At 35.4% G+C, this 26,384-nt stretch overlaps 3 protein-coding genes across 4 annotated transcripts; 1 reads left to right on the top strand and 2 right to left on the bottom strand.

Moving 5' to 3' along the window:
* The first annotated feature begins 4,917 nt into the window (after positions 1-4,917).
* On the top strand, positions 4,918-14,793 carry LOC125822789 (phosphoinositide phosphatase SAC6-like). Its single transcript, XM_049502252.1, has 21 exons — positions 4,918-4,944; positions 5,855-6,021; positions 6,113-6,196; positions 6,627-6,754; positions 6,857-6,948; positions 8,225-8,282; positions 8,434-8,490; positions 8,570-8,603; positions 8,720-8,800; positions 9,062-9,168; positions 10,134-10,220; positions 10,315-10,392; positions 10,619-10,689; positions 10,777-10,875; positions 11,683-11,782; positions 12,377-12,485; positions 12,588-12,660; positions 13,047-13,140; positions 13,527-13,619; positions 14,213-14,279; positions 14,420-14,793. The coding sequence occupies exons 2-21, from the start codon at positions 5,874-5,876 to the stop codon at positions 14,548-14,550; spliced, it is 1,791 nt and encodes a 596-aa protein (XP_049358209.1). The 5' UTR covers positions 4,918-4,944; positions 5,855-5,873; the 3' UTR covers positions 14,551-14,793.
* A 593-nt stretch (positions 14,794-15,386) lies between these two features.
* Positions 15,387-17,267, bottom strand: LOC125821906 (dirigent protein 19-like). Its single transcript, XM_049501263.1, has 3 exons — positions 17,175-17,267; positions 16,972-17,047; positions 15,387-15,772 (listed from the first exon to the last, which is right to left on the bottom strand). The coding sequence occupies exons 1-3, from the start codon at positions 17,265-17,267 to the stop codon at positions 15,387-15,389; spliced, it is 555 nt and encodes a 184-aa protein (XP_049357220.1).
* Positions 17,268-18,814: 1,547 nt separating this feature from the next.
* On the bottom strand, positions 18,815-26,085 carry LOC125822292 (rab escort protein 1). Of its 2 annotated transcripts, XR_007442638.1 has the most exons (10): positions 25,269-26,026; positions 24,297-24,419; positions 23,494-23,593; positions 22,564-22,602; positions 22,220-22,451; positions 22,052-22,127; positions 21,476-21,519; positions 21,318-21,381; positions 19,419-19,505; positions 18,986-19,217 (listed from the first exon to the last, which is right to left on the bottom strand). XR_007442638.1 is itself a non-coding variant. In XM_049501680.1 (9 exons), the coding sequence occupies exons 1-9, from the start codon at positions 25,982-25,984 to the stop codon at positions 19,131-19,133; spliced, it is 1,662 nt and encodes a 553-aa protein (XP_049357637.1). In that variant the 5' UTR covers positions 25,985-26,085; the 3' UTR covers positions 18,815-19,130. The 2 variants fall into 2 exon arrangements, 1 of the variants encoding a protein (XP_049357637.1); XM_049501680.1 differs by having other exon boundaries at positions 18,815-19,217; positions 21,318-21,519; positions 25,269-26,085.
* Between the last annotated feature and the right edge of the window lie 299 nt (positions 26,086-26,384).

Genomic DNA, 26,384 nt, shown 5'->3' with positions numbered 1-26,384 from the left:
TATAGCATACAGTTGATTCGTATGGATATTGTAAATATGCATTTGCTGCATCGAGAAGGAAATGTTTAATTAAGAAGAAGAGAGTGAAGTGCTTTAATATAGAAGTGGAGCACCAACCCTCTTTTTGAATAAATTGAAACTCGTATGAGGAAGTATTAAATCATGATCTAAAACCTAATATTCTTTGTGTTTCAATTTATATGAGTTAGTTTGACTTGATATGGAGTTTAAGAAAGGAGGAAACACTTTTAAAGTTTGTGATTTTAAATAAGTCACAGACATTATTGCTACGGTTGCATTAATTAGTTAATTATGGATGAAGTATGAACAAGTTTGATTCCTTTAGGCTTTATGGGAAGAGCAAAACACGGAGGCGAAAGAGTACAATTATAGAGGTAATATATTTATTTATTTTTATTAAGCAGAAGAAAAAAAACTACTTTAGTTTAACAACAAAAATATATTAACAAGAATTATGTATTTATTGTTGGTATAAATTGAAATTTTCTTAATAATTTATTGTTCATCTTTTATCAATTATTATGCATATCTTTTCAAAATTTTACAATTTTTTAAAAATACAATTGAATTAATTATAATTAAAAGTCGTAAGTAAATAAATTTCCACTTACTTTCTACTTAATAATTTGTCTAATTCACTTCAATTGGATGTCTTCTCATATATTTCAAGGCTTAAATTAATTAGATTATCAAATAATAAACTTTAAAAAGACATTATATTTGGATATTTTCTAAAGTGTAACCATCACTACAATATTGTTGATTTAGACCTATTTTTGTAAGTAAAAATGATATGAAATTTTATACAAATTAAAAAATAATAGTTTATTTAGCAAACTAAATTAAGCAAATCTTAATTCTATTTTTAAATAGTTCTAAAATAATTTTGATAAGTTTGTATAACAACTAAGTTAATTGAAGTAGTTTTCAAAATATAATCAATAAGAAGTTAGGTAAAATCTAAACATTTGTGATGTTACATAATGTACAATAATTTATATATGTCTATTTATGTCTTATGAAATATTATAAGAAAGAGTATACTATTCATTGGGAAAAAAAATTAGTTATCAAGTTATAATTAATGATAATGTAGGATTTTTACTTCCCTTTTCATTTTTTCCATTTTCTTGATGCAAGCCCTCTGCACTATAGATTTCTTATTTCCCTTTTAATTTTTCGGTTCAAGTTTCTCAGGTACCTAATTTAATCATCTTAATATGGAGTTTCTTGAAGAATATCCCTGAAAGTGTTGGTCAATTAAGACAATAACCAGTTTTGATGTCAAGAATGTTGTTAGATACGTTTCGTGAGATAATGATCTTGTTTCCTAAAACTAGTTTAATGTCGGAAATATTTGAAGGGGAAACCTAGGTTTGAGTTGTTCTTGATTCTTGAATGAACAAAAGTTTTATGTTGTTTTCTTTCTCGTTATATGATTTTTTTAATGTGATATGTATGAAAGACATCAATATAGATCGTCCTAGACTTTTTTTATCCAAAACTCTTATCAGCATGGAGGAGAAGAAGGCCTATGTGAAATGCAATGCAGCATGTTGCTGCTGCTGGTGGTGATGTGAAGTAGGTTTCTAATTATCTTTCTTGTGGTAAATCATATGGATCTCACACTTCATTCTAATATATTGTATTGCTGTGATAAAATGTTTAAACTAATAACTCTTGTAACTTGTATTACTTTCTCTGTGTGTTCCCTCTCTTTTAATTATAGAAGAGGGGTTGATAGAACAAAAGAATTAAGAAGAAGGAATCGAGAGTACTAGGGTGGAGAACATGATGTCGTCCGAATAAAGACGGTTTTGGTGTTCGGACCATTTTATTTTATATAGAAATCCCACTTCGAATGTACTGCATTATTTATTTGACTTATCAAAGTGTTGATAAAAGAACAGTTCAATCTCTCAGATGCAATGTACATTTTGGTATGGCAGAGGGCAATAAAACTGAATCATCTGCCTGACAATAACACATCTTCCATTTGCTACAACACTCATTAATTACTTCCTACAGGTTTATAGCGGAAAAGATTGAATCCACGAATGAAGTAGCACTCGAACTATGAAGCAGTAGATAATATCTCGCATTAATATCGTGATAAGAAAATGGACCTTGGGCCTAACTCAACTCAAAATATAGCTCGGAGGTGAGAATTTCCCAAGACCGTATAATGAGATCAAGTCCCCCATCCCACCACCACCAATATAGGACTCAACAATATGGAATAATGAATCTTTTGGCTAGCAGAGGAAGGGAAGGTTGGAAAATTCACAATCTTGAATGAAATGCTTGAGCTTTGCTGAAACATCACAATTAGAATGCTTCATAGCTTATGTGATAGATTTAAGAGCATCTGTTCATTTTTTTCACTTTTTGTTGAGATATTCTGTTATTTCGTTAAAAATTGTGTCTTTTTTGTTGGTCAGAGGGTCAATCCCATTACTATGGAATCAGATTGTTGATTTGACATATAAGTCCAAGTTTGAGATAGTGAGAATTATAGAAGCAGTTGAGTAGCACTATCTGCCTCTTTAGTTTCTTGATTCTATATCACACTTCACTCTTAATGACTCTGTTGAGTAACATTCTCCAGCCTAGAGTTGTTGAGCGACATTACTTGGATCTGAGAAAAAAGTACGGAAATGTTTTATCAATTGATCCTGTCAATAAGATAAAATATTTCAATTAATTCTTGGATTCCCAGACTAGTTGATCTATTTAGAAAACATGGCTTGATTCTCTTTCTTTTGTGCCCAAGTGAAAAGTTTGTGAATGCAATGCAGCATGTTGCTGCTGATGATGTGGAGTAGATTTCCAATTATCTTTCTTGTGGTAAACTATATGGATCTTTTTAAGTACCACACTTGTTTCTAATATCTTAGGACTTCTACAGATACTTGCACTTTGATTTTCACCACACATGCGGGCATGTTCACTTTGAACTCCTTCCATCCTCTATGATCAAATTGAGGATCTTTTCATTAAAAATAGGTACGTCTCATCCAAGTGTAGATCTATATATAAACACACACACACGTACACATATTTACTATCTCGTATAGAGTTTCAGTTTCCTCAACCCCTCCTGAAATTCTGCATATGGACGGGTCTGGTGTCCACACATTCACATTGATCAACAGGGCTGGGAAATCAACTTATGTGAAGTTCCACTGGAAGCCCACATGTGGTGTTGTAAGTAACATTCCGAAGTGGTAAATCCCATCTCCCATCTCCTTCATTCTGTTTGATATACTTGTTTTTTTCATTCACAGACAAGAACGCTTTGTTCGTCAATGGGTGGAGACCTTGTCTGATCCTTGTATCACTTATGAAATACGCAGCATTTGGATCTCATACTGGTCTCAGGTCAGTACTCCATCATACCCTATATAACCTCTAATCTATCTATCTTGGCAATAGATCAACCTTGACTCCTATTAACTTCACTTAAAGTTGGAAAATAATCTCAATCATGTCATATAGCGACGAGTGATTCTGTAAATATGCTGACAATGTTAGATGGATTACTGCAGGCTGAGAAATCTCTGGGTTAAAAGCTTGCTTCTAGGCTAAATGTGAAGACCAAGCATATAAAGTCTAAGCTTTTAAATGGTTTCCGAGAAGGTGGTGATCTGAACGCTAGAGTTTCAATAACTCACTCCAGTCATATAGCAAGAGGTATAATGCGGTGGACTATCATATTAAGATAAAATATAAGGAGAGCATTCCTAATAAATTCATTTGCATTTGTTATGGTGTTGCTGTTTTAATATGAATGAATGAAGGAAGCAATGGAAGTTACAGATAATATTTCTTTTCTTGTACTAAGTAGTACTTATTTATCAATTTGTTATGATGTTTTTGAGTCCCAACATATAGTATACCGTTGGAAACTAGGAGCGTAACCATGCGTTTTTTTTTTTTTACTTCAAAAAATTCTACGTTAAGAATTGATTCGTATGGATATTGTAAACATGCATTTGCTGTATCGAGAAGAAAATGTTTAATTATGTTGTTAATAGTTGAGTGACCGGTCAAAAATGAATTTTGTTGTGGCATAGGTATAGCTTCTTTTTATGTGGAGTGAGTGAAGTGTTTGACATCGGCATTTGCTCAAATTTCAATAGATACTACATTATCTGCATCAGTAGATATAGCTTCTCTGGCTTAAAGCTATATGATCCAACTATCTCTTATACCCTTAATTGGCGCTGGGTAGTTTTAATCTTGGTATTTGTCACAACTCTCCATGCTAACAAGAAAAGGGTCAACCTGGTAGCGCATCAACGTTTTGATCAAGCAAAGGCGATCTCAAACATAAGAATACAATATTTTTTGAGAGGCGGAAGGCTTAAGAGAGATTGAGAGCTTCTCTAATAAATCACCTTTGCTTGAGTGTCTGTAAGCCCTACATGTGGAGCACGAATGATTTTTTTTTGAGTAAATTGAAAAATCTTATAAGAAAACAATAGATCACGACCTAAAACTACACAAGTTATTGCAAATATTTTTAAATAATATATTACCTATTTAAAAATTAGTACTAAAATAGTATAAATCACAATTATTGATAACTCTAAAAAAAAATTAAAAAATTGAGAATTTTTTAAAATTTCTAAATCCAAAAGGTGCCTGATTAAAAATTTCAGTATGTAAGAAGGTGACATGCAGTATTATAGGGCATTGCTGCGACATCTAAGGCGTAGTTCGGTATTCCGTTAACTCTACGCGAATGACTCCTTTAGTGCCATCTGTGTTTTTCCGCCCAAAAAATAGTGAGTAACGGAAGCTAATTGTATTTTTTCCATCTCCTCTTCTTCCCTTTCTTACAATTTTCTTGATCTAAGCCCTCACAGACTGTAGATTCGTTACTTCCTTTTCGTTTTTCAGGCAATTTTTCTTACTCAGGTATCAAAATTTTGTCACTCTCTTGAATTTAATCATCGGTAAAATGGGGTTTCTTGATGAATTCATACAGGTCAATAACTTTTTGGGACTTTCCATGTCAAGAATGTTGTTTCTTGAGATGACTATCTTGTTTCCTAAAACTAGGTTCTATGCCGGAAATATTTGAAGGGGTAACTAGGTTTGAGTTGTTGTTGATTCTTGGAAAGAACAAAAGTTTTCTGTTTTCTATTTTCAGTCTAACAGGATGGAAATCAAGAAACTGCCGATGGCAATTACTCCCTTCCTTTCAATTTGCTGCGGTTTTGAATTGATACGGAGTTCAAGAAAATAAAGAAACTTTTGAATCTTATAATTTTTAAGTAAAAAAAAGAAAAGAAACGTTCTTGAATATCTATCCGAACATAAGTTTTATGTTTTCTCTCTCATTGTATGATTTTCAGTCCAACAGGATGGAAAATCAAGAAAATTACTCCCTGGTTTCATTTTGTTTTCAAGAAAATAAAGAAACTTTTGAATCTTGTGTTTTTAAGTCAAGAAAAGAAAAGAAACATTCTTTTTGAAACAACGTGAAAAGGAAAGTAAGACAAACAAGTTGAAACTGATGAATTACTTTAATGTTTTCCGAGGAAAGAACGGATTTGAACTTACACACATAATTTCTGCATTATTTTGTTCTGTTAATTACATAACAGAGTTGCTCTGTTTGCACTACTAATTGCCAATGATGTCACAGAATGTACTGATGTTGACACATCCATAAATATTACTTGTATAAACCTAGCTGCTTAATTCTTACATGTGTTGCAAGTATCAGAGATTACATTTCTTCTGTTGGTTTGTTCTATATTTGCATATCCCACTTAAATTGAGTCGCAAAGGCAATGGTTTGGTAATAAACTTTGTGTTTCAGTGTCTGTAGCATTTTAATTATGATGGAGAAGGGAGATCCGTCACAGAAATTATATACAAGGATGCGACTTTGGGAATTTCCAGACCAGTATGTTGTTGAGCCTACTGATGGATCCTGTGGTTTGTGCTTGGAGATCAGCCGCGTAGATGGGTCTGTGAAACTAATAGGTTGCTTCTTTTCCTCTTTCTGAATTTCTTCCGGACTTAAACCATTTATTAAGCTAATGATATTTTTTTTGGTACTTGTTCTCTATGTCAGATGAGGTTCCAGATTGCAATTCGGTTCGTGTTCCCAAAATTCAGAAAATATTTGGTGTTATAGGCATACTAAAGCTTTTGGCTGGTAAGAAATTTTAGGAAGATCTAAAATATCAAGATTTTGTTTTTTATATTTCAATAGCAGGTCAGCTCTCAATCAATAAATCTTACATTATCAGAAAAAAAAAAATTACCCTTTGTTGCTCATTCTCATGTAGATTTTGTTCCATAAAATGATCTCACACATATACAAAGTGTATACCAATGCCTTGGTTTTGCTCAATTATGCATTTGATGGATATCTTACATCTCAGGTATTGAGCAAAAGCAGGACTATGAAATTTAAGGCAAAATGTTTATCATGTCATTGAAAACATTTTTTTTACTATTATCCTTTTCTCAAGAGAAGATTGAAAAGACATAGCATGGTAGAAAGAAGTTGGAAGAGAAATATCAATCATGCATTTGATTGGTTGATATTAAAGCTTGCTCTGATCTAGTGTGTGCTGCTTCAGGTTCATATGTACTGGTCATAACGGACCGTGAATGTGTTGGATCTTACTTTGGGCACCCTATCTTCAAAGTTTCATCGATGAAATTTTATCCTTGCGATCAGTCTCTCAAGAACTCTACTGCTGAAAAGGTAGGTTTACAAATTCCTATTTAATTTCCTATCCTATTTCTTTGTAATCTCATGCTTGTGTCTTCTATTTCTGTTCCTATAATCTTCTTTGGCTTTTGGCAGAAAAACATGGAAGCTCAGTTTTCGGCACTGCTTAATGTCATAGAGAGGACTCCTGGTCTGTACTTCTCTTATGATGTCAATATAACATTGAGGTAAATTGTCTTTACAACCTTCTGACTACTTGTATGTTGCCTTTTTTCTTCTTTCCTTGTCTTGGGGTACCATTAGAAGTTAACTAACAGCCTAGCTGCTTATTTCAATTAAGAACTACTTATTAAAATAAATATTATCATTATAATACTACTAAATTGTGTTTTAGCATTTTGGAGGATCTTTTTTTCCTTTTTACTCATTGAAAATTCATTTGGTATAGTGGAGGAGATGGTATCTCGATCTTACCATCAGTAGCATTTACATAAATTTTAAGCCCTCAAAGTCTTCTTCCTGCTAGCGGACGCTTATTTGTTTATCCTATGCTTTGAGATGCAATTCTACTTAAAGTTGAGTATTTGCTGGATGAGTTGTAAAACTCTAACTATCACTTGATTGTCTTATTTTGGGATCCTATGTGTTATGTCTTCATCAATGCATGAACGATGAAGTTTAGTGATGAGGAGATATTGCAGTGCAGATCCAGTGAAGGATCCTGTACTGGCCTGTACAGTATTTTTATTTTATAAAACTTCTACAACGATGACTGTGATACCAGTAAAAATAAATGATGACCTTTGATATAAATTTTTATCTTGTTATGTGCTGAGCTGCATCCCTGTGGGAACAAAGTAAAATAAGTTTCAGAGCTAAAGCCTATCTCTTGTGACCACTTCCATTTCAAACCTCAGAAGGAATCAACATATTATTCCACATTTCCTGTTTAGCCTTGTGACTAACAAACTCCATGCAGCTTCAGTCTGTAACATTACCAATTGTCCTTATAGTATAAACTCTAAGAGTCGTTTTTTTTAATGTTCCGCTAGGCACACAATCCATTTTCTACATAAGTATATATTTCCAAAATTCAAAGCTTAGGACTTTAGTTGTTTGTTATTTATGGAGGCTGTTGGTTAGTGTATACCAGGCTACTTGTTTGAACTCCTCTATGTTGATCTCATATCATTGAACCCCTGAGAAGATTTTAGGTTACTTTCCTCGACAACATATTAAGGCAATTTCTCTTCTTCTTTTTATGTTCTTTTTTCATCATCTTTCTGTATGGACTTATTTAGGGTACCATTTTTAGAGGTGAATTTTATGGGTTAAAAGAATTTTTAAAATATAAAGTATCATTGTTTGCAATTGGAAGTGTTACCTTCTGCTGCCCACATGGAATTTACTTGACACATTCATATTCCTGATTATCTTTCATCTGATTGCTAAGATATCAAGGTGCAGTGTTTAACAGAAAGAAACTTATGGTTCACACTGCAGTGCTCAGAGACTGCATGATTTGGGTGATGAATCCAAGATGCTTCCTCTCTGGAGACAAGTAAGTATTTTAGATGTCCAACTGATGTGATGGCGTAGCTCTGATTGCTTATATTTATCTAGTACATGCAGTAGCTTTCTTGCCTCCATTATGTCTTAGTTGGTTGACTAGCAACTGTGATTCAAATATTGCTTTAATTTATTTTATGCAGGCGGACCCTCGATTTGTTTGGAACAACTATATGATGGAACAACTGATAGATAACAAGGTCAGGTATCTATGTACTTTGGGTTCATTTTATTCTCCCATTAGAGTGTTGATTCATTTGTTATGCCTTGCATTTACAGCTTGACCCGTTCTTGCTTCCTGTTGTCCAAGGCAGTATCCTTGTAATTCAGTTAAATACATGAATTTTCCAAGTAGCGTAGCTACTTTAACTCCTGCATAAGTAGAGTTATTATTGTTACATTTTGATCAATACCTTAACTTATCATAAGGTTTTCACAATTTCCAAGCTGCAATCGGAAAAGACATTATTGATGTTACGCTGATTGCTAGGAGGTGCAACAGAAGAGCTGGTATTCATTTCTTTTTCTTGTTTATTCTCTCAACTTTGCAATTTGATAAAGCACGGTGAATGCAAGTAATGAACAAGGTTGTAAATATTGTTATGTGTTTTATGTATAGTCATCCATTCTCATTAACTTGTCTATGAACTGAATGCAAATTAAGAACAATTCATGTTGCAACTAGCTCCATGTTATTCAGGTCCTCTGTTTATTTAATTTTATTAGTCTTAACCTATTCTCTTGGTTACTGCAATTGGCTCGTTAATGTAGGCACTCGAATGTGGAGAAGAGGGGCTGATTCTGATGGATTTGTTGCAAATTTTGTGGAAAGCGAGCAAATTATCCAGTTGAAAGGGTATACAGCATCATTTGTTCAGGTACACTCGCTCAAAGTTTGATTATGACTTTTTTCTACACTAACAATCTTTTTTTTTTGAACAATTCTACACGAACAATCTTGTTGCTCATGAAATACCCTTTTATACATATGTAGATAACTGAGGGGATATCTAAAAATTCTGTCACAGTAGAGTTTGATGTTGAATTGATATTGCTGTGATAAAATGTTTAAACTAATGTAGTAACCCTTATAACTTGTATTACCTTCTCTGTGTGCAAGTTGTGTGTGTGTTCCCTCTCTTTTAATGATTGAAGAAGGGGTTGATCAAAAAAGAGAAGAAGAGGGAATCGAGAGTACTAGGGTGGAGAACATGATGTCGTCAGAATAATGAAATAACTAAATCAATTATCAAGATGATTTTTGGTGTTCGGACCATTCTATATAGAAATCCTGCATTATTTATTTGACATATCAAAGCTTTCCCGTGAGCTTACTGTTGAAAGAACAGTTCAATACTCAGTACAGAACCTCTCAGATGCAATGTAGATTTTGGTACGGCAAAGGGCAATAAAACTGAATCCTCTGCGGCTCTGCCTGACAATAACAAATCATCCACTTGCTAGAACTTTCATTAGTTGCTTCCTACAACCTTATAGCTCACCCGTCATAAGGAAAAGACCGAATCCTCGAAAAAATAGCACCCAGACTATGAAGCAGTAGATAATATCTCACATTAATACCGTGATAAGAAAATAGACCTTGGGCGTAACTCAATCCAAGAGCTAGCTCATGAGGTGAGAATTTTCCAAGACCATATAACAAGATCAAGTCCCCCATCCCCAACCAATATAGGACTCAACAATATGGAAAAGTGAATCTTTTGGCAAGCAGAAAAAGGGAAGGTTGGGAAATTCACAACCTTAATTTAGATTTAGCTTATTTGTTCATTTTTTCACTTTTTGTTGAGTTATTTATTTCATTAAAACTATTGCCTTTTTGTAGGTCAGGGGGTCAATCCCATTACTATGGAATCAGATTGTTGATTTGACATATAAGCCCAAGTTTGAGATAGTGAGAATTATAGAAGCAGTTGAGTAGCATTTCTGCCTCTTTTAGTTTCCTGATTCTGTAACACACTTAATGTGCTTTTCACTCTTAATGACTGTTGTGTAACATTCTGCAGCCTAGAGTTGTTGAGCGGCATTACTTGGATCTGAGAAAAAAGTACGGAAATGTTCTATCAATTGATCTCGTCAATAAGGTATAATATTTCAACTAATTCTTGGTTTTCAAACTAGTTGATCTATTAGAAAACATAGTTTGATTCTCTTCTGTTTTTGTGCATGTGTAATAATAACTTGGAGGCAGTTTGGTCTGTGATTTTTTTAATGTGACATGTATGAAAAACATTCTATGTATTTTTACATCGATATATCTAGACAATTTTATCTATCGTCCTTGACTTTTTTATCCAAAACTCTTATCAGCATGGAGGAGAAGGACGCCTATGTGAAAAGTTCGCAAATGCAATGCAGCATGTTGCTGCTGATGATGTGAAGTAGGTTTCTAATTATTTTTCTTGTGGTAAATCATATGGATCTTTTTAAGTACCACACTTCATTCTAATATCTTATGACTTTTGCAGATACTTGCACTTTGATTTTCACCACATATGCGGGCATGTTCATTTTGAACTCCTTTCCATCCTCTATGATCAAATTGAGGATTTTTTCATTAAAAATAGGTATGTCTCTTCCGAGTGTAGATCTATATATAAACACACACACACACCTATATGTACCATCTTGTATAGAGTTTCAGTTTCCTCAACCCCTTACTAGTCGTAAATCATGTGGGATTACATGAAAATATGCTCTTAATTCTGAATCTCATCTACCTGGAGAGGGATGATGATGGAGCTGGGATGTGCATGGACTCATTCTAGCCAGAAGCCATTGGGCCAGGCTTGGTCTGTAAATCGTGGAGGGTTTGATGGGTTAACCGTAAAGAATTTTAACTGTTCTTTTTACTCTTTATTCTTTCTGGGAGGACAAACCAGTTAAACCTGGCTTACCAAGAACTAGTAAAGGAATCCAGTGTAAGTCAGCATGTTACACTGTCATAGAAAGAACTATTAGAAACAAATAAGTGAAGTAGAATGTGCCATTTCAAGTTATACATCTCTAGAGCAAAAGATTATGCCAAAACACCTGTATGCATGAAGAGACAGCAGCACTAGTAGCGAGGAGAGAACTCTTTTGGTTTGAAAATTTGGGAGAAACTGAAAATCTAAACCAAATAGCAGACCGAGTCAGGAATATTATGAGAAAGAGAGAGTGAGAGAGAGATGGGGCAAATAACAAAATTAATTGCATGGTGTTGTTTAGAGACTCTAAATTTGCATCCATCATAAAGTAATTATTTCTCTTTGGTGTTTTGTCAGGAACAGATACTCTTTCTTTACCACTCTGTTTCTTGTAGTATCTAATTGTTGACTGTTGTTTCACCTGACCTTGATGTTAAATTTGGATTTCTTATTCTCATGGTATAGGTATTTTCTGTTAAATGAGAAAGGTGAGAAAGTTGAACTGCAACTTGGAGTTTTGAGGACCAACTGCATTGACTGTTTAGACCGTACAAATGTAACTCAGGTACCTTCCCTCCTGTGGAAACATTACTATCATTGGTGCTTGATGTGGATGCATATAAAAGACGAGTTTCATTTCTTAGTTCAGAGAGGGAAAATACTGACAACACACTGTCAGTATTTTCCATTTAACTCTTTAAAAATTGTCAATTGTGGAAGGGTACAACATAATAGTAACTTAGCTTTCTCTACTTACCTTTGGGTGCCTATTTGAATCTCCTTCACTAGCTTCAAAATATTCAGTTGACAATTTTTCTGTACATAGACATGTTAACTAGAGATGATTTGCAAGTTCATTATTTGTACTGCCTTTCTGGTTCTAGGCAAGCTTCTATTGAATGTCCCGACTGGGAGTGAATGTTACTTCCTAAATCTAGAAAGTTGGAAGATTCACTCTGGCTTAATATTTGACACTGTTTTCTATAATTATTCATTTGTTGGTTGTGGGACTGGGATCAGGACAGGAATGGTTGATATGGTTGTGCCTTGGGACTTAAACCACTAGAGAAGCATGTACCAACTAATAGATTCGGATCCACTTTTTTTCAACTTCTCATCACACTTTACGGATGCCCTAATTGATGATGTTTGTTTGCAGAGCATGCTAGGTCGGAAAATGCTCGAATTCCAACTGAGAAGGCTTGGTGCTTTCGATGCTGAAGAAACTATTAGCTCACACCCCAACCTTGACGAAAGCTTCAAACTCTGTGAGAAGTTTTTGATATCTGTGTTAAAGCTTCTATGTTGGATAGATATTAAGCTTCTTTATCTTGACCTGTTTATTCTTTTACCTTAAAAATTATTTGCAGTGTGGGCCAACCATGGGGATGATATAAGCATCCAGTATTCTGGTACTCCAGCTTTAAAGGGAGATTTTGTCAGGTAACAACTTACTTGTTCTGCTTAAAGAAGATTGTATCATATGACGGCAGCATTAGTACAAAACATATTTTTGGAGAGTGCATTAATATAAATGCATAGATAGTAGGATTCAAACCCTGACAAAGTTCCAAAATCAACGAACATTATATAACCACATTGACATTGGTACTAGTTCTTGGCCAATTACATTCATATCAAGAGTAAGAATCTGGGATTGGATCTTTAAATGCCAACTGCATAATTCCATCGATAGTTTATCTCAAGATCATGATGGATATAGCATACAACTTTATAAGTTATAGTAAAAAAATTGATCTTACGACTTCAAGCTTTTTCTTTCGTCGATCAATGTCATGATAAAATCAACATTGTTGTTTGATATGCAGATGTGGTCACAGAACAGCCCAGGGGGTTCTCACTGACGGATGTAATGCCCTAACACGATACTACTTGAACAACTTTGTTGATGGTACTAAACAGGTAATGATGCTTCTTTCCACCAATTAGTTGTTACTCAAGTCTGTACGTCATATCAAGTTGGTAGCGTTCATTATGTGCTGTCACTTGCAACTTGGTTTCATACTTATCCGCCAGTTGAAATTTTGGAATGCATTCTTTAAATAGTACTAAGCTTCATGTATGCAAGCCATCTGCAAAGTACTAACTTAACCTAGTATCATCATTTGCAGTGTGCTGCCATTTTATTGGATTAGTTTCTTGTTGACTTCTAGGAGATACTTTCATTAAGAATGTTTAACCTGTTATGTGTCCCAGTATCTAGGTTGGAATTGGCTGCAACAACTTTGAGCTTCTATATTTCCAATTTGGACACTGAATTCGTTTATGCTATTTTTTATATCATGAAGGATGCAGTTGATTTATTGCAAGGAGACTATATTCCGGCTGTCTCTCGAGATATGAAACCATCAACCCAAAAAGGAAGCATTGAGACTAAAGCTGTGAGTCTCATTACTTATTCTGCTGTGATCATGCTTAACATGCTCCTATTTATCAGATTCCTGTGATTAGACCATATTGACATACTAAATTATTGACTTCACCAACACTCTTAATTGCATCTGCAAAGTTGTTTTGACTCAAGACCAAAGTGTTCAATCTATTGACTAGTGACCTGTCAGTCTTATTCTTTTCTTTAACGTTAGAGGATTGACAAGTTTATTATTTTTCCAACACATAGACTTGGCCCAAAACATATGCTAGGTCTTTATTGAAGCCAAAAATTAAATGTGTTCCTTATCGGCATAATTCTCATTCGATTTTTTATCCAATTAGCTAAATGATGAAATTTTCTGTTTCTGGGCTGGTTTAACTTTTTTTACATCATGGTATCTACTCTTCCAGCTATTTAGTGTGACAACCCTTAATCAGGGCTTATACAATGTTCTTTTTACTTCTTTGTATCTCATTCCCTTTTTCCTTTTTCATGAATATAGGCTTAAATTGTGGTACATTTGACATAACTTTAACTTTCATTACCATCCGTTGTAATCAAGGCCTACACTTGCCTAACAAGTATCTTATGTGATTACAGTCGTTTCCTCTGGCCTTGGCACTAATATTGACTGGGTTGTTCTTTGCTATGTTGTCGCTAAGGAAAGGTGAGTTGGCATAATTTGAATGTGTTTCTTATTGTGCTCTTCAACAATTATCTTTGAAGGTGTGTTAAAGAATCCAAATCCTGTTAATGCCTAACAAGTATCTTACCCATGTTTCCTGTTTTGTACTTCCCTATCTATAGTTCGACATGATCTCCGGAGTCTGATATATGCAGTGGTTTGGGCAAGCATAAGTTTGGGCATAGCTGCATTTGTGAGAGCCAATGGTCGAATGTTCTGTAACAGGCCTAGCCTGCACCAATCAAGGCGTTGATTTTGAGTTCAGAATGCATGGTAGGAGCTATGTTTGCTAAAATTGCCAGATTTTTCATATGCTTTGTAAAATTTTTGGTTATTATGTGTTCTTTTCATGTCTTTGATAATTTTCTTTTTGCTCATTCATTTAAAAGGTCCTAGTTACATGATTATTTGTATATTGAAATGGTTATGAGTTGATATTTCTAGAAATTGAATCTCGGCTTTGCCATGATTTGGTAACTGTTACTGTTACTCTCTAGGTTGTATGATCTCTTTGTTTGTCTTATGATCATTTCTCCTTGATGCATTATGTCGAAGTCCCAAAGGAGGGCAAAGGGTGGTGGTTTCAGCTAGTTCTGGAAATGTTATGTCATCCTACACAACATATTTTTTTTTCTTTTTTTATGTCATGTGCGCCAGTTTGACCACACTTGGACTATTCTATTAGGTATCTACTACCTCCCGCCATATAGGCATCAAGTAACTTTACCCACCAAAGCACATAGATAAGAAGAAATCACCTGATGTTTTTGTCTTTGTTGGGATCTGAATTCTGGTCTCTCATGATATTTGCCCACTTCATTGACCATTAGATCATACTCGTGTGTGCAAACATGATGTGTATTCAAGGAAATGTTGTTTCTACTAAACGAGGTAAATAATTTGGTCAAATTAGATCCACTAGAATTTAAATCAGAACATTGTGGCATCCAGATGAAGTATTTTTAGGGTAAACACTTACTTGACCTGCTTCATCTATTCCTAATAATGCTTCAAATTTTATTTCTACCACTGAGATAAACAGCAGAAATATGAAAGCTGTAAAGAGATAGCTTTGTAGCCTTAAATACATTACTTGGGATGACTTGGAATGGCATAGGGAGGCCAATAGAGGTGAAACTGGATCTTATAAGTAACAGTGATCCCAGACAGATCTACTGGAGAAGATGTCACGTAACCTTGAACAAACAGAAAATCACCAGTTCCTCCGACAACGGGATGGTTAGATGGCTTTGTATTGTGTGTGCCTCCCACAACTGATATTGAGCCTTTGTAATGATTCATCATCAAAGTGATCTTAGCAATAGATATGCTCTGCAGTCCATTCAACGAGGATGTTATCGATGTTCCTTCAGCTGTCCCAACTATCTTTGAGTTTGAGTTGGCTTTTAGAGTTAAGGGATCGTGGAACACATATAAGGTGCCAAAAGGGGTCGTGGTTTGGCTTATGGACGGTCCTGCAACACCATTCACTATAAGATATGCTGTTTTATTTATGGTTTCGTGTTGAAAGAGAGTAAAATGGATAGATTTGAGTTCATGGTGGTGGTGGTGGTGAGAAATTGAGCTAGCATCACGAAACAAGAGGACAAAAAGAAGAAGATAAGAAAGAAATGAAGAGTAGCATACAGAGAGAGCCATTGTAGTCTAACAAAGCAATATGGTTCTATTATAATACAGAGGTTACCACCTTTTCCTTTTTTTTATAATAGCAGTGTATGTGCCAGTTTGTATGCACTTCAACTATTTCATTCGGTGCCTGCTACTTTTTATTAACACAGTTATCAAGTAACTTTGTCCACCGAGGGCTAAACAAATAAGAAGAGATCACTTAACTTTTACTAGAAATTGAATATTGATCTGCCATTTTCACCTACTTCATGAACGAGGACCCACCATTGACTTCAAGTCTTACCACAGCCTTCGGGCATGGAATTAATGAGTCCTGCCATGGCTTTACTTGGAAGTTTCAAAGTCTCCAAGCAAGATGACTGAGATGGACAGAATCTCAAAAGTATTTTCGTGAGTGGTAACTTTTAGGTAAAACGTTATTATCATGAAGAAAATGAAGTCAATAGAAGAGTTTTTCCACCATGCCCTGGTACGTGATGATTGGATTATTAGTCATTTATCTTGACAATTTTGGCACAGAAGGACCAAATTATTGTTCATTTTAATCCAAAAGAAATTTCTTGGTGTTGAATATTGTCTATATGACTTAAAGAAAGAAATGAAACAACGTCAAGGCTGAACCTGAGATTCTAATTACAGAGCCAACAGGTATAACCAAGGGCTATTTACTAACATTGGCCTATGAGGCTTAGCGATTTAAAAAAAAAAATGTAATTAAAGGAACAACCAGAGCTTACTCTATAATTTTGAAAGAATGACTGATCATCCTTAATATCAGAGAGTCAATGATATTTCCTTTAAAGCTGCTAACTCGTTTTTCTCCTGTTGTCGTTGCATTATCTTTCTTCAAAAACATTCATTCAGGCAACAAAATCAATATAAGAAACATCCTTAAGTCATCCAACTTGTGAACCAATATCAGAATAATATAAGATTCTAAATAAAGGATAATAAACAAACAGGATCTTCTTTTATTTGAAACGTCTAGTGATCTTCAACCAGTTATGCGCTTCAATATAATTACCGGGAGTAAGCGCTATAGCCTGCTTCCAATACTCAGCGGCTTGATCGAACCAAGCCTCTGCAATTTCAGAATCTGCCTGTTGAATGGCTTGTTCTCCCCGGCCAGAATAGGTAGTTCATTCCTTTCCTTAGAACCGTACTTGAGAATGTCTCAGAATAGGTAGTTCATTCCTTTCCTTAGAACCGTACTTGAGAATGTCTTACCTCATACAGCTCAGCAGTCAAAGTTTCTTCTAGCACTGAATAAGAGATGTTGAATGTTACAAGAGCGTTATTGTTTGGTCCATCTAGTAACATTGACCGATTTCCTAGTCATTGCCACATCAGACAATAACTATTCCCTTTAAAAAGATAAAAGATTAACATATACCAAGCAGCTTCTTACCCTGGTAAAAGAAACGAAAAGGAACACAAAAACCATAGTGAACATTCAACGACAAACATACAAAAGAATATTGATTTCTTTTCTATATAAAGCACTATTAAGTTGTGTTCTCCCCAATTCACCTTGCAGCATAAGATACTGAGACAGATGTGTAGCCAAGAAAATAAGTCCATCCAGTATGCAATTAAGGCGGATATTGCTTCAGTCCACATCCTGGTAAACAGAATCAGCAAGTTTTTGTTGCACTGTTGTTTTTAGCTCAGTTCTAAATTATAGAGCAGTCTTCCGCTTCTTCTTTTTTTTTTTTTTTTTTTTAGTAGTCTTCCACTAATAATCTATCAAGATAATTTTCTCTTCTTTTGACTTTGTGTAAGTAATTCTCTATCCTATATGCATAGCTTTGTGTTAGATACCAAGAAGGTTCAAAATAGTGCTAAGGGACAATTTGGAGGCAAAAGTAGGAACTTGAGAGCTATTTCGAGCAATAAAAAAGAGAGAAGGTCCACTGTCACGCGCGGCCAGCGTGACATGCTGGACCTTCACTTCTCGGCACCACCTTCTTTTATTGCTCCACAAATAGTTCCCGTATCTCCATTTTGTCCCTTCATGGTAACTAACACCACATTAAACCACTAATTAGGCCAATTCCACAACACCAAACAAATCATTCAAATATGGGGGAAAAAATCATAAATTAAATTACATGATTTCGACTCAACCTAGTATAATGGAAAATATTGTCCCAAGAACATGAAAATGCACTGAATTTTTAATTGCTCAAGTGCTCTTTTTGGGGGAATGTTTACAGTGATGCATAGGTCGGTGTAGGTATACCGAACATAGGAAAAGAAGAATTGGAAGAGAGGGAGTATTTATTTGATGAAATGAATAACTTTGAGGAGGTTAAACATACTCCATCATTAAATTGTACAAATTTGATGTATCTGCTCAGTTTGTAGGGAACTTTAATGGTGTTTGGAAATGCATGTTTGTGTAATATTCCTTTTAAGTTTTTTCTGTCAAAATGGAAGTTACGGATTCATCCCACTTTTAACTCTTGTTTTATCCACGGGGCTTTTAACTCTTGTTTTGTCCACTCTCATATTCAGTCGGGATAGAACTTGGAAGTATACGTATGAATTATGACGTAAATTTTTCACCTATATCACTCAAGTTTCTTCTTCTTTTTTTAACAGAGAGCATAACTGTCTCTTCAAGTTTATAACATGCAGCTTCAATTGTAATAATTCCCATAAATGATTAAACTTTTAAATCTTTCAATATTATTTTTAAAGTCATAATTTAATCTACATCTAATTTTCCTTGATAATCTCTGTTGAAATTAACCAAGTGACATACTTTGGATACGGAGGGGAAGCACGCGAGATACATTGGAGACATTCTTTTTTTTTTAAAAAAAAAAAAAAAGGTTAAGTATTGGGAAGTCTCAATTTCAAATCAAAAAATTAATAATTGCAAAAGTAGATAACACCTTTAGCAGTCCAAGTCTCATGCCAAACCTCTACATTCAATCCTGTTAATTGTAAGCCAAAGAAACTCGAACACTATCGATATTACCTTTACAACAACAAAGTATTTCGAATAAATCACTAATATTGGTATGTAGGGACCGACAACTATATTATCGTCGCCATTGTCAGTGAGGCACATCCTACCCTCACCGGGTATGCTGTTGTCATTGTCAATGCAAGCTGTAATATTCTGCCACCATCCATCAGCTAAAATGAAAACATATCCAGCAGCATCATTGGTGTCTAGTCCTCGAGCTCTTGGGCAGCACCCTCCTCGGGTGAGGTTGATTTGGGAAAGAATTCTTCACCAGAATACAGTTCTTGAAATATCTGCACAAAATACAAGAACACCAAATCAGGCTACTGTCCGAGTATCTACCCTTCTCCTACATCACTATAAGCCCTTGTGAAATGCATGTAAACGGGCCATGGCAAAGACGGAAGAAGAAGAAGAAGAAAGAGGGCGGAAATAGGGGGAAAAGAAGATAGGGACCAACATAAAAGAGGTCCATTTAAGAAATGCATGTTTACCTTTTCAGTAGCACCCAGAAGATCATGGTAATATGGACTCCCATCTGGCATGGGGGTACGGATGATGTTATCTAGTACATCCTGAAACTGATGGACAAAAATTGGAAAAATAAGGACAACTATCACAAACTCAGGGACCATTTGGTGGCATGTCAGATTAACTGAGATTATTAGTTCCTGGATAAATAATTAATTATTTGGGGATTGTCAGGTCATCACAACCTGATATGCTGTGTTTGCCACTTGGTACAGTTGGCTTAATCATGCTGTACCTTAACGGTAACCCAATCTTGCGTTATACACTCTTGGATTAAATTACCAGTCTAAGAGTAGTCCTCATGCAGAACAAGGGCATTTTATGATCTATAAGAAACTAAATTTATTAACAACTCTACAATTTTTTATTTTCCATCACAAATTCATCTCAGCCCATCAATCTAACACTAATTATCCATAATTTCAACCATGAAGTATATAATGTACAAAAGAAGAATCACAAATTGGTGAAAATTATATATTTCAGGACACAGAAAGAAAAGCAACATGATATTTGAGGAACAGGAGAAGAATAATGAAGCGAAAAAGAAATACAAGACAAACAGAAGGAAAGAGACGGGAATCAGCTGAATGGAGGAAACAAGAGGAGATTGGAGGCAGGAAAAGGTATATGTCAGCTTTTAACATGGCTCTTTTCTCTCTCAGGGTTTGTTTGTTTTTTAGGGGTGGGGGGATCAGCCCGGCCGCAGGGTAAAGCAATCTGCAGGAAAGAGGAGTCACCGGAGGTAGCAAGATGTGACTAGAAAGGCTCTGTGTTGGAGGAAGATGGAGAGCAAGGAAGGAGGAATAGAAATGAAGCCAACGCTACCCCTAACCCAATTTATAAGTGAGGATCAGAAGGGTAATTCTCACACTTACCATGAGATCTAATCCCTGGATATAAATACCAAAGCCTTCCTCTGGGATAAAATTATGAGCAAATTGGCTGATAAAGTAATCAAACTGGGGGATGGCAATTTTGTTCAAGATGTGTCATGTGTGAACAGGAAGCAGAAGTCAATGACCATCTGTTCCTTCATTGTAAGGCAGCATTGAACCTATGGAACATGTTTTTGGCTCTGTTGGGAGTTAAATGGGCGATGCCTAGCACAACAAAGGAACTACTAAATAGCTGGAAAGGTATTGGGAACAGAGGGAGAAATGAACACTGGTGGAGAACTATTCCTGCTTGCATATGGTGGACTCTCTGGAAAGAAAGAAATTTAAGAAGTTTTGAGGGACAAAAGACTAACTTACAGAAGATTAGAATGAATTGTATAAGCCTTTTGTTTTTTTGGTGTAAACAGAATCTTGTAGGGGATATAGTAGACTTAGTTGATTTTAAAGGAAACTTGTAAAGTATACCCATGGGTGGGATGTAAGTTTCCAATTCATCATTTTTTGGATGATGAATTTTTTGGTGTGAATACAAAGTTACCTTGTCTCAAAAAAAAAGTAATCAAACTGCTCCACTCTGACTTCCAACTTTACACAAAAGACGGGATTGATAAGCTTCAAGAATGATTAATTTATGTGTCAACCGACCAATGAACTATGCTGTACTAATATACATGTTAGACAGTTTATATGATAAGTTGACAGCCTATATCAAAATGTGCAGAAGATTCTGAACAAAGATACTTCAAAACCCTGAAGAAACAAAATTGACGGACTGCAACAGCCCAAAATGAAATGCTTATGACAGTTGTTTCACCGCTTTTGCAAAGGAAAAAAAAAGCAAGATGAAAACCTTAGCAAAATGAAACAAGAACTGGGGAATATCCTTATAGAATCAAAATGGAAGAGCAACAGCGTAGAGCAAACCAAAAACAAAACAGGGTATTAAAAGGTTATAGCAGATACCTTCGCAAGTTCCTGAGTATACAAGACACTCCAAAGTAAAGCAGGCTTTGCATCCCCTGTTTCACTTTGGTCCTCCGCAAAATTATTATTATTCCCAGAAATTCCAGAAACAGGAACATGAAAGAGCACATTGATGGCTGCATGTAATAGCTTCTTACCCTGAACATCATCCTCACATATAGCTGAAAGATAAGTCAAAAACCTGAGAGAGAAAACAACAGACCGATTGAGATAGGGTAAGAAGACACTCAAGGAATTAACCAAAAACGTGTAACTCCATTCCATTCAACTTAATAGTATCAATTACTACTATATTTAGATATATTCACAATCAAACTACTGAAACCACATTCTTAGAGTTGCCAACATGGTTTCAAAAGCATAACAGGGAATATTTGTTATATAGGTAGCTGAACAAACTTGATAGATGTCTGAGGATGAAGATTGAGTCATATACAGAACTTATTAACTTAAGCATAACAAACTTGGTGTTTTTCAATGTAATATTTTAACTTTTGAATAAAGGTAATTAACTTGAGCAGTAACATTCTAAAAGTGGAAGGCAAAGGTAATTAACGTGAGCATAATATTCTAAAAGTGAAAGGCGGACTAAAGAGCACATCCTAAAAAAGAAAATGAATTCTGAATTGTGATATGTTTATAGGGGTGAGTCAGAAGACCATAAAGCATTAGAAAAGTGGTGAGTAAAATAGACATTAAGCGGGTGAACTCACATTCCAGAGGGGCAAACAGCTACATTGCTACTCAACTGAAGCACATGGATTGCTGTGACCTGCTCAGGGAAGAGAGCTGGGGGTTTGGGGGGAGAGGGGAATTGATAAGGTAAGAAATTCAAATATTTATTACTTAAAAACAAAAAGTGGGTTAGGACTCTATCTTACATCTAGGAGGAAAAAATGCCAGACAATTGGCTACATCCAGTTTCAAAGAGTGCTTTGAGATGCATATACTCCTCGCCAGCTTCTCAGTTGCATTTCGCGAACCAAAATCATGAGCATCAGGGGAGGAATGAGGGAGTGGTAATTGAACCACAAAAGATGGAGCTAATATCAGCTTATGGCTGAACAATTCTTGTTCAGAAGCCAAGCAAACACCCTTGTAACTCCCACTAGCCTGTGAAATAATCAAAGCGACATGTCAACTCATGAACTCTACAAAAGTCCAGTTGCACCAAATGAGAGGGTAGTTAAAGGTTGATATGAACAAGATGAGCATCACTTTGAACCTTGTCCATAAGGAGAGAATTAACAGGCATCCGAAGAACCTGGAAACAAGTTGAAGTAAAGATAGACAATTAGCCTCTGGGAAGATGCATTAATGATAACAACAATTCAAAGAATTCCAGAAAATTAAACATCAATTAATGAGTATTGAAGAATGGACACCATAAACGATGATTCATATGTTTAGCACAATAAGAACTACTTTTTGCAAATTTCCAGATACAACTAAACAATGAATGACGGAATCAAGACAAAGAGATCTTTTTTATTAAAGAAAAAAAACTTAACAGAAGAGAAATTGAATCAAGGTGATATCTTCTAATTGACACGTAAAAAGCTGAGCCCATTCAGTTGTCAAAAAAAAAAAAAAAGTAAAACTCATTTAGCAGTCGTCAAAAGTAAAGAATACTCAAGTTTGTTTGAAAAGAGCTTTTTTCAATACTACAAGTAAGCTCATCAACATTTCTAGCTGTAAAACAGTAGGGCAAATCATCACAAACGTATAGCTAGCATTCTGAGGAATAATAAAACAAGGCCAGCAACTAGCTATAAAACTTTCAATAGACTTTGTGGCTAGAGCTAAGCTCCCTAAGTTACATGCTGGGAGACCTGATACATCATCCAACTGCAAATTTAAGACCTTTAGTAGCACTCTTCAGAGCTATGTTATGCACCTCTCGTACTTCCTTATGATAGATTTTCACAAAACACAAACTCTTCTCTATTTTGAGGATGATGGCAGGGTTGTGAGAAATTATACAACCAAAATGAAAAAGGACCACAAACATAACACATATATGGAATATCTTATATTCTCTACCATGAATTAACAACACGAGGGGAAAAAGGAAAAGAAACTCACTGGAACCAAAATGCAAACTAAGTGATAATACGGTGGAGTTATCCAAGCAAAAAGATGTTAAAAGACGTACATAAATGCATCCTTTGACTGCAGCACGACGACAAAAGGCCTGCGGAAGTTCCCCTTGACCATAGATGGGGTAAATCATAGCACCGGGTGCATTAGGAAACCTAAAGTTTGAGAAAAATGGGAAAACTATATTCATGAGAAGGAAAGTTCAGATCACAAGATGTCAAGGCATATAAAGATAACTTTCCATCTAAGTGGACCAATTATTATGATTAATTACTCTCAAGATCGAATCTCATTATCTTTTTCTGATAGTTCCAAAAAATGATTAACTAGTTTCGAGGATTTGCCCTGTCAAAAAGGCAAACCCAACTTTACACAGAGCTCTCCAGGTTGACTTTTGATCTCTCAGTAAACCATCTTACCACTACAAGATCAAGGTTTTGACTTGGCATAAATGCTCAGGGAAGAATTGACAGACATGAAAACACAAATGATAGGCATTCCAAAGGTAGACCTGTTTCATCCACACATGCAAGCATAACCTAAGCATGCATCCTATTGAACTTATTTTTTGATAAACCAGAGATGCAAAAGGACAATAAAAATATATTAGCCTAATAATATAATTTCAGGATTTCCATAATTAGGAGCATGAATCTCAGTTGTGGACAAAGCGGAAGCTAAACAGCAAGTAAATGGAAGAGGTACTTTCATGATTAGAACACAACCATTTATGTACAGATGGACAAGGTACATTCAGGATTACTACAATAATGTTTTATGTATTGAAGAAAAGATGGAAGAGGTATTTTCATGATTTCTACATGAATGTTTTAAGTACAAAGGAAGGGTGAGAGTAACCTGCCAACGGATGAGTGATAAAGGGCCAGTCGATCAATACCATTTTTTGTCTTAAGAACACTTTTGCAGACATCTCCATTCTCTTGATCATACTCTGCCATAGCTATTGCATATAGAACAATCCTAGAAACATAAAAAATAAGCTCACTAATAAGTCAGATGAATTAGCTCTACCTAACGTATGGTAAAAAAAAAACTCCAAGTGACATACCAAATTCTGGACACACAACCGTAAACAGTTAATATTCAAAAACCATCCCAATTCTGGATACACAACCGTAAACAGTTAAAATTCATAAACCATTCGCATTAGTTGAAAGCATGATTCGTAGACCTTACAACATTAAGGAAATACAAGTTTCATTAATAAAACAATCTAATCTATGGTTTTGTATGTCAGAGAATTCTAATAAGCTTATCACTTACACCACAATTTAATTTTATTTTTATCACTTACACCACAATTATAAGATCCATGTCTAGACCATGGGAAAGACGTCCTACCAATTTTTAAACAATCAAAAAGAAGATGCAGTAATGTGTCAGAACTACATTGCAATAGCAGGAATCATACATTCACTACATTGATGACATGGAAATCAGATGTAACATATAAAAAACACTAAATTACTTTGGTCTAGGAACAGAACAAACAATTATCCTCCCAGTTCAAATTGGTTATAGTATAGTATAATATATTACAGAAGTAAATGCTCTACTTTTGGCATGCTTTCATTCAATCTAATGAAAAGCTTCCTAGTTCCTAACAAATTTTTTATAAGGTTTCCTACTTTACTAGGCTGAGACATCACAATCACACAGGAATCACACAATCAACTAATGCTACATCTTCCTACTGTCTATAGAATGGAACAAGCATACAACATAAGCAAACGACACCGAAAGCAAAAAGGAATAGCAGAAAACAGGAAACTGTGACTAACAGAGAGAGAAAGGCGATTCGATCTGTACGATTTTAGCTTTGCAGAGAGCCCCATTTTGCTTAAAAACTCCACAAACGGACTCTCTAAATCCTGCTCTGAGATGCTCTTACTTTCGCTACTCTCCCCACCATCAGCAGCTGCTGCAGCCTCAAGATGCCCTTGTACCAGCTTGAAGAATCTCATCAGCTGATTCTTCTCCGTAAAGCTTAGTTTCCGATCCTTGAATATTGCGCTGCGCGAGTCAGGTACACTCTCCAAATTGCCCTCTCCGTCACTGATAAAACTCCCATCTATGCTCTTGAACTCCATGTACTGATTCACCTCAGACTTCAAAATTAGATCAATCATAGCATCTGCACACAGCAAAACCCTAGGCCCACTCAAATCAACGTTGAACTTTCGAGATTGCTCCAAGGGTTCCAGAGAGTAAGAGGTGATTTCAACGGAGGAGTAGAGCGGTCGGGTAGTGAGAGGGACCCGAGTAAATCCCGAATCCATGTCGGATTGCGGAATTGGGAGATTGGCGGAGGATTGAGATGAATGAGATTCAATGTATGTAGTGAATTCCTGAAGTGGAAGCGAGGCATAGTGGCTACCGTATGAGGGGTTAGGATCAAGGTGAAGGACTGATTTTCCGGCGGCGGAGGCAGCGGCGGCGAGTATGGCCTCCGGCAGACCGGTGCCGACCACTATAAGGTCGAAGTTGGATGGTTCAATAGGAGGATACGACGTAGTTTCATCCATCAGCACGATTTCGTCGACCGAGCAGGAAATCCAGCAAAATTTTTAGACTAAACTACTTCCATATCATAATATGGGTGGACTTGTTTCTCATTTTCTCCAGCTTTGGGGTATTCAAGAAAAAAATGAAAAATGAACTCAACTCAAATGAATAAAATTAAACATATAATACATAAATATACCCTATAATCTCCTAGTATGAACGTGTATAAAAAGAGACATTTAAATTTGTATAAAATTAATCAAGTAGATACGTAAGAATGTGTGTTATCACATATGATGTCAAGTTAGACACCTATGTCTACTTGTTCAATTACTTTAAATATTTACTTGTTGTACATACGTAAAATTTAAAAACTTATATATTAGATGAGTTCAAATAAAGAACATGTATTAAAAGGGC

This window comes from Solanum verrucosum, unplaced genomic scaffold, assembly GCF_900185275.1.
Source record: "Solanum verrucosum unplaced genomic scaffold, falcon-dt-bn FXZP01000103.1, whole genome shotgun sequence".
Classification (NCBI taxonomy): Eukaryota; Viridiplantae; Streptophyta; class Magnoliopsida; order Solanales; family Solanaceae; genus Solanum; species Solanum verrucosum.
This window is presented reverse-complemented; position numbering and strand designations above follow the sequence as displayed.

What these genes read in the sequence shown, in the direction of transcription:
- LOC125822789 (XM_049502252.1), top strand. Translation starts at nt 5,874, where the DNA reads ATGATGGAGAAGGGAGATCCGTCACAGAAATTATATACAAGGATGCGA. An exon ending in CATACTAAAGCTTTTGGCTG is followed by an intron (nt 6,197 to 6,626) that starts GTAAGAAATTTT and finishes GTGCTGCTTCAG; the next exon opens with GTTCATATGTACTGGTCATA. An exon ending in GAGGTGCAACAGAAGAGCTG is followed by an intron (nt 8,801 to 9,061) that starts GTATTCATTTCT and finishes TCGTTAATGTAG; the next exon opens with GCACTCGAATGTGGAGAAGA.
- LOC125821906 (XM_049501263.1), bottom strand. Translation starts at nt 17,267, where the DNA reads ATGTTACTAGATGGACCAAACAATAACGCTCTTGTAACATTCAACATC. An exon ending in TGACTGCTGAGCTGTATGAG is followed by an intron (nt 17,048 to 17,174) that starts GTAAGACATTCT and finishes GCCATTCAACAG; the next exon opens with GCAGATTCTGAAATTGCAGA. An exon ending in GGCTATAGCGCTTACTCCCG is followed by an intron (nt 15,773 to 16,971) that starts GTAATTATATTG and finishes ATGGTGTTGCAG; the next exon opens with GACCGTCCATAAGCCAAACC.
- LOC125822292 (XM_049501680.1), bottom strand. Translation starts at nt 25,984, where the DNA reads ATGGATGAAACTACGTCGTATCCTCCTATTGAACCATCCAACTTCGAC. An exon ending in CTCTCTGCAAAGCTAAAATC is followed by an intron (nt 24,420 to 25,268) that starts GTACAGATCGAA and finishes TTATGTTTCTAG; the next exon opens with GATTGTTCTATATGCAATAG. An exon ending in GCTGTTTGCCCCTCTGGAAT is followed by an intron (nt 21,520 to 22,051) that starts GTGAGTTCACCC and finishes TTTCTCTCTCAG; the next exon opens with GTTTTTGACTTATCTTTCAG.